Raw genomic sequence first — 11064 nt, 5'->3', positions numbered from 1 at the left:
TTAGCATTTGTTATTTAAGAAGAAAAAATCTATCATTTTTGTTATCAACATTAGACAAATATCTTGTTTCTCAAGTGGAAAATCTTTTTCGTTCATGTGTTTTCATAGATGACAAAAACAAATATACTGGATTTATTTATTCTTTTTGGTGGTGATACAAGACATGTTGCTAATCTTTAGGTGGACAATGTGTATTATTCAAATCCCGAAACTATAAAAATTGCATTCTTGATTCTGATCAGCTGCAGACTATATGGTACCTCAGAAACAGTACAAACAAGTCAAGACGAAAACTGAAACTATAAACTAAACAAAAATGGGAAAAAGAAGCAGCAGTGATGTCCCCTCCAGTGAAGCCAACTGTAGCATCGATGAAAAATCTCATGACTTCTCTTGCAGCGAATTCAATATCGAGTTGGCCAGGGTACCAGTATTTTACTCTGTACACTACGATGAAATACAGCCATATGTATGTATGTATATGCTGATATCATACTTTCCTTCCCCTTGGGGATGCATTCCCATCGAACAACTCGTCGATGTATGTTTCGATATCTTCAGCCTGATACTTGACATACTTCTCTGTTTGTCTTCCTGGAGTGAACACTTGACTGAACCTTCCTAAAAATGACCTATAAGCAGGAATCACCATGTTCGATATTGAAACCCTTAGTTCTGATTGAAGCTGCTCATCGCTAACCACCCAACTGCTCTGTGTCTTGTGTATTTCATCGAACATTGCATTGAAACTCTTGAATCTCTCCTTCAGAACCGGCTTCGCCACTTTTCCATTCACCGTCAAGCCCTCGGGATGCAAACAACCCAATAATTTGCCCCAGGTTTCACGCTGATATCCCCTGTGATATTGCCTCAGATCCGATGATCTTTTTCTGCACCACGTGTTGCCCATCAGGCTGTTGATATCATTCGACCCTTTAATCTTCTGCATAATGTACCTACCATTGTTCATCATGAAAATCATGCTCAATGAAGGGTCCCTGTAAAACTTCGATTTGCCTTCTAGATTTGAATCCAGTAAATCCATGACCTTTATCATCTGAGACAGGAAGGGTGATTCCTTTGCTGTAATTTCATTGTTGAGATTCTGGGCTTGTGAATTGTAATCGAAATCTGATCCTGTGGCGGAATCAGCTCTTTCAATCTTCTGATGCTCCCTGAAAACTTGCTCTAATGTTTCTTTGTACTCGATCGCGTATTTCAGATAATTCATGATGTACCGAGTCAACGGATGAACTGCACCGCCTGGAACCAGAGTTTTCCCAGAATCGGAATTGATTGAGTTTTCAAGCTCCATGAAAATCAGAACCATGGCTTCGCCAAGATGACTTCTTATCATTGAAGCCTCTGTTTTAAGCTCACGTGCCAACTCTTGAGGGAAGAAACTGTCAGTAGTCGGGGGAACATCTCTCAGAGTCTCGTATAAATCAAGAAACTTGAACAACTTTTCGGCTGCTCGTTTCGTCAGAGCAACAGCCTCGGCAAAATTGAGGAGCTGCGTCATTACACAATTTGCCAGGCTGCCAAATAGGCTTTCAAACATTGAAGGATGATCTGAGAACACCGAGTCTGCGAGCTTGCGCTCCCTGGGGAAATGCACTGTTGTGCATTGGTTGATCGTTCTTATCCAGGCAACAATCTCTCTCTCCAGTGATTCCCAGTTCATTTTTTGAACATCATCGATGCTGTATTTCTCAAATCCAAGTTTGTGCAGGGTCTCTTCCAATGCATTTCTTCTGGCCAAAAAATAGACCTCGCAACACTCCTTTTCATAGCCTCCATCAATCATTGCCTTTGACAGTCTAATCAAGTTTGAAATAATGTCATCTGAATATCCTGGAAAATGGTTTTCCTCGGGTGGGCCAGATTCTGTGGGTTGATTTTGATCCGCTTCTTGATTAGAACTTAATGGTGTTGATTGTTTGGGTTTTTTGTCATTGGTCTTACAAGGATTTGAATCAGGGATCTTATAATCTTCGAGAAGTGATTTGAATTCTTCCTCCAGGTTGGACATTGCATGCTGAAGAACCCGGCCAATGAGGTTGATTGAATGAGCGTACTTGTATTCCGAGGAGAATTGTGAAATGGAGTTGAGCAGGGAACAAACCCGATCAATAACTTTGAGAAATGAATTCGAATCTTCTTCAGTCAATTTACTCCATTTTACGGGGCTATCGTATTCATCGATCTTGGCTTCGACAAGAACCGCAAATTGCTCGACGAAAATGGGCACGTCAAGGGGGGCCGATTCATCTCCCTTGGATGCAGACAAATCGGAAATGTATTGATCAATTTCTTCAGAAACTTTGCTGAGATCAGGAGGCAAGGGGGACGATTCTTGGAGCGTGGTTTCACCTGGCTTATCTTCCTCTACAAGTTCAGGCTCCGGAAGTGGTTTGGGCGAGGAATCTTGATCCGGGTCAGGCTTTTTGGTTTGATCATTGGTTTCTATGTCATTGCTGGTGTTGTCTGTGGTGGGTGATTCTTTCTGTAAATCCATGACAGATTTTGAGACAGAGGGAGAGGAAGAGAAGGGAGTAGCAGAAAGAAGATGGAGACCCGAAAGTGAAGGGGAATTAAGTATGCATGCTTACGAGGAAGGGGCTGAGCGGACACTGTGGAAAATGACTCGCTCTCCACCGCTCTATCATCATCAACCATCCAAAATATTTCTTCCAATTCTTCTTATTATAATCTTATGAATCTACAATATAAATTCAATACAAAATCTCACAATATTAATTATCACCTTAACTTTTCGACAAATTATAACTTGTCCTACAAATCTATTTTAGTCATGTGATATATATGTCCATGTGTTTTCATCATACATTTTATGGAATTAAATTAAATAGTGGGGAGATACGTTTAGCTTATGATATTGATAAAATTTTAAATTTATGCCTTGATTCAAGTGCAGTTTCGGGAATTTACGTCACATGTCATCATATTCAATATTTAGTGACATTTAAGTTTTAGTGACACCTCCAACAAATGTCATCTATTCCAATGACGTCTTAAACTTACTGACATTTTTTAATGTCATTATAAGATGTTAATGACAACTTCATACGTGTTACTAATTATTCATAACTAAACTAAGGAGGTGGATGGGCGACTACCTTCGGTACCTTCATTGGTACTGGACGGTAGGACAAGATGACTGGGCTTCAATAGAAGATATGCTTGATGACAATTTTTAAATGTCAGGAAAACTCATGTTTAAATACATTTATAGATGCCTTGTTATTATAGTAATAATGACAAATTTATATGTCAGTTAAAATCATTTATAATGACAACTAAAAATGTCGTGTATGTTATTTATAGTGACAATAACAAATGTGGGAATATTTGGGTTGGATAAATATAGGAAGTGGGAAAATTAGATAAAATAAATGTGAGAATAAAAAAACATATTAGATTAGTTATCCTGACATTTTTAATTGATGTCATTTTTTATATGGAGGGAGACAATTATTTTCCATCCTCCAATATTTATCTAACCCAAATATTCTTACACTTATTTATAGTGAAATTTTTTAGTTTTTTAACTATTTTTTACGATGTGGGAAAAGTAATTGTTTCCCTCCATGTAAAAGATGACATCAATCAAAAATGTCATGATAACTAATCTAATATGTTTTTTTATTTTATATATTATTAATTTTTTACAAGTGTCATTATTAAGTATTTGTAACAACATTTAATTAAAAGTGTCTACAAAAAAGTGTCATAATAATCATTTATTGTTGTAGTAAAAATTATATAACTCTTTAGAAATTTAATTAAAATGAAGGGTGTTTGAGTTTTTTTATTTGGTGAAATAAAGTGGATTTTTCAATATATTAACTAAGAGAGTTAGGTAAGATCATTTATGATGTTTATAATTTGTTTCCATCCTCCACTTTAAGATCCCGATGTCTGTTCTCTGAAAGGAAATCGAATAAATATTGAAGCAAAGATAATTTGAAAAACGTAAGTATAATTTTACAATATATACGTTATTTATACCCAACTTTTATAATGATCTCTTTGTTTACGATGGAAAAGAAAATGTTGTTTGTAATTTATAAGTGTTGAGTTGATTCAAGGGTTTGGGTCTTGTTTTTGGGGCTGTGTTTCATTTTGGGTCGTGTTTTGTCATGTTGAGTCGAGTGACATCATGTTTGGTTAAGTTTCATTATTTTGGGTCGTGTTGCATCATGTTGGGTCGCATCTCATAATGTTGGTCGATTTCCATCAAGTTAGGTCAGATTTTTTTATTGAAATAAATATTTTGAATGAATAATTTTTCTATTACACTGGATTGATTGTAGCATGTAACATATGTTTTATAATTTTATAAGATATGTCAACAATAATTAAGATAATATATTTAAACGATGAATATATTTAAATGATGTCAATAGTCTACTGTACGTCAAACCCCCAATGACATAGGAGTGTGAAAAATGAACTCGAAAAAATCAGGTTATGGTTGGGGGTTTTTGGGTTCGGGTTAGATCGAGTTGAACCCAAAATTTGACTCGAAAAAATAATTGGCTTCAGGTTGACCGTAAAAAAATCAGCACAATTAATATAATATATATAATCATTTTCATTCAATCTTTTTCATTCGATAAAATTAGAACAAATATTTATGAACACTCAATTAATTTCACATTCACTTTAATTGATAATCGAGATATAATTTCGTTCGTTACGCATCTCATTCTAATTATTTTATCGATTCTAAATAGATATGAAACCCATTTTTCCAACATATTAATGCTATGTTTTTGCACAATTGTTCATCAAGTCTTATCCACAATAATATTGAAATCTTGACAACCAAGATTGTGTCATATTCTTCGATAATTCATAACACTATCCTTTTATGTTTGCAGCCCAATAATTTTCGGAAAATGATTTCGGAAACTGGGCAAGAGACTGCATTGCTTCGGATTGATTTGGAAACAAAAAGTTGCCAATTTCCAAATTGGTTTGCAATACATGAGGCCTTCATATCAAAATAATTCCCATTTGTTGGTTAATACAGATGGAAGAGATTGTTTCAATTTTCAATGTCATGAGACTTTCAATTACTTGTAATGTTAAGACTAGAGAAATTCAGTCATTTGAGTTGGAGATAAACTGCAGCTAAATTTGGTTGACGGATGAATCATATAATGATTGTCTATCATAACAATAATTGACAAAATTCGAAAAATTAAAGAAGTGCCAAAACTAAAGTTGTCCTTGATTGGCTTTCATGATCCATGACAAATCCAGCTCTATATTGATGGTGATCTCAGTTTAAATTATTTTATTAAAAATTCTTTAAAAACTGAATGTATCATTTCGACAAATTAATTAATTAATGAGTATGTCTTTTATGAGACGGTCTCTCAAATCTTTATGATCTGTGAGACGAGTCAATCTTACCGATATTCACAATCAAAAGTAATACTCTTAGCATAAAAATAATATTTTTTCATGGATGACCCAAATAAGAGATTCGTCTCACAAAATACGACCCGTGAGACCGTCTCACACAAGTTTTTGCCTTAATTAATTTATAATATAATGTTTAATTTATTACTCTATTGACATATTTGAGTAAATAAAAAATCGAGCTTATTTTATTATTTTTGAAATAAATAATGCTTGAGAAAAATTGTTAAATTTTTCTTGGTTGGTTTGCACCGAATGGGTTGAGTTGTTTCTGGGTAAATTTGAGCTGGGGGGAGAACGAAGAGTAACTTTTGAGAGTGGTGACTATTATTATTATTATTATTATTATATTGAAATGGTCAACTCTTGAATAGCTGGAGGAGATGAAATAGAACAGAATGGCGGCTTGCTACTGCCATTCACCTTCTTCTCATAATAATGATCATAATATCTGATGGAAAAGGAATACATATCATACCCGCTACAGTTATAGTAATAATAATGAACAGGAATAGTACCAATTTAAATAATAATAATAGCAAATCGAGTGGAACGAGGAGGATCAGCTGGATCTCCATGTCCCCTCCATATTCATATTGAACTTTCACACGCACCACCTACCACCGTCTCTCTTTAAATCGGCCATGGATTCGAAGCAGTTGTGCCACGTTGAGTCTATGGCCACTCTGCCCTCTAAAGCTGGCAAAGATCTCCCAATTGAATGCACTCATCCTCGACGAGGCGCTTGCTTCCTAAGAGGATCATCCCCTGCCACTATTTCTCTGCGTAGGCTCATGTCTCTTCCCCCGACTAGGTATTTTTTTAAGTCGTTTTGATCTTTTCTTCATGCATCCCTCCTTTTTTTTTAATCGTACTGAGGTGGACCAGTGATGCTGCAGTATCTGGAGATGTATAGAAAGTCTATTGAGGACCCTGCTGGATTCTGGTCCGACTTTGCATCCCATTTTTACTGGAAACAAAAATGGGAACAATTTGTCTACTCTGAGAATGTCGACATTCAAAAGGGGTCTATCAACATTGAAGTCATTTAAATATTCACTTCCCTCATTTCTTTTCGCTTTTTGTTGCACTTCTCCTAAACAGGATAAATGTTTGACTTTTATTTGGGATCAGTGGTTCAAGGGTGGGATTACCAACATCTGCTACAATTGTTTAGATGCAAACATCGCAACAGGAGATGGTGAAAAAATTGCAATGTATTGGGAAGGAAACGAACCTTGAGTTGACGCCACTTTGACTTACAAACAACTCCTGTAGAGAGTTTATCAGGTCACTTTATCATTGCTTTGCCTGTTGACTCTCATAGTTTATGCTATAAATCGCTATAAAAGTGATTTTCATATAATAATTATGTTTTTATCCCTTGCTTTGCATCACAACAGTTTGCAAATTACTTGAAAGATGTTGGCATCCATAAGGGTGATGCTGTTTTGATTTATCTGCCTATGATCATGAAATTGCGTATCACCATGCTTGCTTGTGCGCGAATAGGGGCTGTTCACTCGGTACTGTACTACAATATGTTGGTTATATCTTAATTTTTTGGGCGGGTCATCCACTCCTGAAAAATATAAAGTTGATCTGCTCGCTTGTTCAGGTTGTGTTTGCTGGATTTTTCTCGGAGTCTCTTGCCCAGAGGATCATTGGTTGCAAACCAAAGATTGTAATAACCTGACATGCTGTTCGGAGAGGATCCAAGACCATTTATGTAAAAGGCATAGTCGATGCTGCTGTTACAGAATACCAACAATGGTACTGTTGTTGGTGAGTATACTAAAGTGATGACTTTCTAGCTCTAGCACTCATCTGGATATTATTTTCAGTAATAGAAAAAAGGGGAAAGGGTGACATTTTTAACTATTGACTACTTAAACAGATATATTCATTCTGATGTATTTAATTGTTTATTTGATTCCTAACAACAAGAAATTAAGTTTTTCTTTATAATGTCGCAGCTACAGGGGTTGAAACCTGTTCCATTTTGTGTGGCAACTCTTTCATGCTGGATTTTTTTTGTTTCTCCACGACTATTGAAAAGTATCATTGAATTTATTATATAATACTTATCTGGTTGGTGCTCAAAGAGCCTTTCCTTTTCCCGTGTCTTGTCATTTGCTTGGTCATCTATACTGCTACATGCCAGAGGGACGAAAAGAGGGCAAATCAGAAGCATTTATTCTACAATATCATTCTGAACCATAGAAAGGATACCTTTTTGATATCTTGTGTATATTCGCTTTACTTTTGCTAACCTAATTTAAATTTATTTATTATCCAGCATAATTTTTTCTGTAGTATCCTATAGGAAAATATAGGCATAACTTTTTGGACAGATGAACGGATGTGTGAATCTTTTTATACATTATTCGTATGTTCTGGCAGATAAATGTTTGAGCTATGAAAACGGTTCTTCCTTAAAGAAGTAAAGCACTAACTGGGTAGATGTCATAGATAAATGATGGCAGGTTGAATCACATAAACAAGGAAGTGGACAAGTTATATGCTTGCGTATCTAATTTGGCCACGTAAACCATCTTGATGAAAAATTAGTTGAATACATATACTGTTGTATTGCATGTTTTTACCTAAATGAAAGTTCAGAAAGCGAGGGCCAACCTTGTGATCTCATGCACAAAATAATTCAGTATCTGGGAAATTGTGATATTTCATACCGACACTTCAATTCTCTAGTTCAATTGGCAACATCCTTAACTTTCTTCGTCGGTTGCCCGTGTGAACACTGCAGAATTTAAACTGAAATTGACACAGTTCTTTGCTAATTCATTGATAGCTTGCAGACAATACACTCGGCTTAAGGGTCTTTGGGGTAGTAACAAATTTTCGGAATGTGTTCACAAAATCTGACTGAGTATAACGCACTTAAAAAGAACTATTGAACATCTGTGGCTGCACCATCTTACCCCTCTTAATATTCGAGTTTTAATAATGGAGCGGCATAGGTGAGATTTTTATTCATATGTTTCTGCTTTTCAACTCTAACTCATCCCCTCTTTCCTTCCCATATCTACCATGACGTTATTCCTAAATATTCATATACTTGTGATGTGGAATGGGTCGACGCAGAGGATCCGATTTTCTTGCTCTATATTAGCGGGAGCACTGGGAAGCCCAAGGTATGAGGAATTTGGCATGACGGAAACTTCTACACGTTTTGTTCAAGTTATTCAAGAAAGTTGCTTTGGTTGATTTGTCAGGGTGTCCTGCCCATAACTGGAGGATACATGGTGTATACATCAACCCTATTTAAATTTGCTTTCGACTGTAAACCTTCAGATGTTTATTGGTATGGCCAAACTCAAAATTTTATTAGCATGTTGATTTGTGACATTACTGGTCAATGTCAATGATGGTTCTATGTCTGGGCTATAACTGCTTTGTTTAGGTGTACAGCTGACTGTGGATGGGTTACTGGCCACAATTATGTCACTTATGGGCCTTTGCTCAATGGAGTAACAGTCGTAATTTTTGAAGGGGTATTTTCATTTGTTCCCATTGTGTGATTTAAATCAATCGGATTTGCTGTGCATGTGTTTTGAATATTAGTGTTTTAGTGGGTTAACACTGATGTTTGTTTCTCGTGATACATTATTCCAAATCTGATTTATAATTAAGTTCCTTGGTTCCAAATGTATAAAGTTGCTTGATTTTTTTACAAATTTTGTCAGCTGTGTTCTTATATAGCACTAGCATAGGTAGAAGACGCGTTCAAATAATTAATTTAGAATTCCTCCAGGCTCCCAGTTTTCCCGATCCTGAACGTTGCTGGGACATTGTTGATAAATACAAGGTGTCTATATTCTACATTGCCCCCACATTAATATGATCATTGATGTGTGAAGGGAATGAGGTAAGGACATAACATTCTATGATACTGCTTATTCTTGTTTGCCATAGCTTTATGTGTTCACTAAATTTTATTACACTTTCATACTTGCTCATGATTTCTTTTTTAAGAGCGCATTTCGGAGGATGGATGACGATCTGCATAGTAATTCAGGATAAAACACAAGATTTATAGAGGTTTGGATGTGATATAATTCTTTTACGTCCTCTTCTCTCCCACTTGAAAGAAATCCACTTAATAATCTTTGTTCTACAACAAACTCTAAAGTCTTCACCAAACTCCTTGGATTTGGAAGATTCGATTACTAAATACATCTTGATAATATTAACGAGTGAACTTTCTGGTTTTACATCAAATGGTTGCATATTCTTTACTATCTATGTACACAGACTTTTACTCAATATTCTATCAGGCATATTCTTTACTATCTATGTACAAAGACTTGTACTCAATTTTTTTTCTTCAAAAAAAGATTGTTCGCGTTTTTAGGATCCAAAAGTAGCTAACACGATAATATTGGAATTATTGCTTAATGAGTTGGATGACATTAGACAATTTGTTTGTTCTTTTAATAGTGTGGTAGGATCTCATCGAATTGTATTGCTCGAATTTTTTTTTTTTAACTTTTGACCGTACAAGCTACATTTCACGGTAGTGTTTTTTATGATGCTTCCTTTAAACCTCGGTAAATAAGTTGTTGTATGGGTAAATGATAGCGAGTAGATAAATGAGTTACTATTATCTGTTTGACTGTATATACAAAATATGTATAATGGACTGTGGATGTCTACGGAAGGTTTTTGATGCCTGTAAATACGCCCTCATCTAGTTTAAGAATAAATTGTCGCGAGAAAAAAATTGATTTTCCACCGTTTTGAGGCGGTTGAAATTCTTCTCAAAATTGTTAGAAAAGTGGACCAATGTAAATTGTGAAAAATAGTTCCAGATTTCTGATGTAGTTTAAGATCGTTGGCGAACTTATCAACAAAATCTAGCGTGAAAAGTAAGTGTTTGCAAGAAGTCAAGAAACAGAGTTTTTTCTATGGATGTTTGGAGATAAAAACTCTTACGTCACCCTTTCTTCCTCTTCAGGAGGAATTCCACTAAAAGACTTTTGTTTTACAAAAACTCTTTGTAACAATCCACTCCAATCAGGACTTATCACACTGACTGTTTTGGAATTCTTAGCGATCACTTTACAATTCTGGATTTTAAGAACACTTAGTTCACCAGACAACACAACTTAATCAAATGACCAAAATGTTACTGATGTAAATGAAAATTTTGATTTTGGTAGCACGAAGATGATCCTTAGATGATCAGGTACCTTTCTGTTCAGTGTATGCTGATGAGCGATGAAGTATGTAATCTTTCGATTGCGCTATGAATCTTTCAGGTATGCAAGCTGGTGATGATTTCACTGTTGTAAATTTGATAATGTATCACGTTGTCTCTGATGCTTGCATACTACCTTCTCTGTTAATATAGACAATCATTCCGACGGTCGGAAGGAATGAGTAACGTTAACTTGTAACAGAGGGATGTTGTGTCACCATCAGTTGCAAGCGCATTAAATGTTCTTCAGATATATCGTAAATGTTCTTTTTGCCGTCATGGCCTTGAGTCCCGTTCTTTGAAGAGTTGCTTCAGAGTTACCGTTTGCGGCAACTGCTTTTATCGTCAGACCCTTGTAAGATATAAATGATCTTTCCTTTCTGGTATAA

At 35.5% G+C, this 11064-nt stretch overlaps 2 protein-coding genes across 6 annotated transcripts; one reads left to right on the top strand and one right to left on the bottom strand.

Moving 5' to 3' along the window:
• Window positions 1-390: 390 nt before the first annotated feature.
• LOC140824068 (exocyst complex component EXO70C2-like) lies at window positions 391-2717 on the bottom strand. Its single transcript, XM_073185687.1, has one exon. It carries the CDS (start codon window positions 2516-2518, stop codon window positions 491-493), a length of 2028 nt encoding a protein of 675 aa, XP_073041788.1. The 5' UTR covers window positions 2519-2717; the 3' UTR covers window positions 391-490.
• Window positions 2718-5818: 3101 nt separating this feature from the next.
• On the top strand, window positions 5819-10511 carry LOC140823872 (acetyl-coenzyme A synthetase, chloroplastic/glyoxysomal-like). 5 transcript variants are annotated; one of them, XM_073185539.1, is made up of 10 exons: window positions 5829-6268; window positions 6354-6497; window positions 6589-6744; window positions 6858-6980; window positions 7073-7239; window positions 8560-8609; window positions 8691-8779; window positions 8879-8969; window positions 9230-9343; window positions 9451-10511. In XM_073185539.1, exons 5-9 carry the CDS (start codon window positions 7200-7202, stop codon window positions 9317-9319), a joined length of 360 nt encoding a protein of 119 aa, XP_073041640.1. In that variant the 5' UTR covers window positions 5829-6268; window positions 6354-6497; window positions 6589-6744; window positions 6858-6980; window positions 7073-7199; the 3' UTR covers window positions 9320-9343; window positions 9451-10511. The 5 variants fall into 5 exon arrangements, 2 of the variants coding, with proteins under 2 accessions (XP_073041640.1, XP_073041563.1); XM_073185462.1 differs by having other exon boundaries at window positions 9230-10250; XR_012116340.1 differs by having other exon boundaries at window positions 5819-6268; window positions 7431-8779; window positions 9230-10130.
• Window positions 10512-11064: the final 553 nt, after the last annotated feature.

Source organism: Primulina eburnea, chromosome 1, assembly GCF_022965805.1.
Source record: "Primulina eburnea isolate SZY01 chromosome 1, ASM2296580v1, whole genome shotgun sequence".
In the NCBI taxonomy this organism is placed as follows: Eukaryota; Viridiplantae; Streptophyta; class Magnoliopsida; order Lamiales; family Gesneriaceae; genus Primulina; species Primulina eburnea.
Note: the sequence above shows the minus strand (reverse complement) of the source record. Positions and strands in the feature narration are given on the sequence as shown.

Excerpts from the sequence above, each read along its gene's own strand:
- LOC140824068 (XM_073185687.1), bottom strand. The coding sequence starts at position 2,518 with ATGGATTTACAGAAAGAATCACCCACCACAGACAACACCAGCAATGAC.
- LOC140823872 (XM_073185539.1), top strand. The coding sequence starts at position 7,200 with ATGCTGCTGTTACAGAATACCAACAATGGTACTGTTGTTG. Across the intron at positions 7,240-8,559 it reads CAACAATGGTACTGTTGTTG|AGGATCCGATTTTCTTGCTC; the intron begins GTGAGTATACTA and ends GGGTCGACGCAG. Across the intron at positions 8,610-8,690 it reads GGAGCACTGGGAAGCCCAAG|GGTGTCCTGCCCATAACTGG; the intron begins GTATGAGGAATT and ends TTGATTTGTCAG.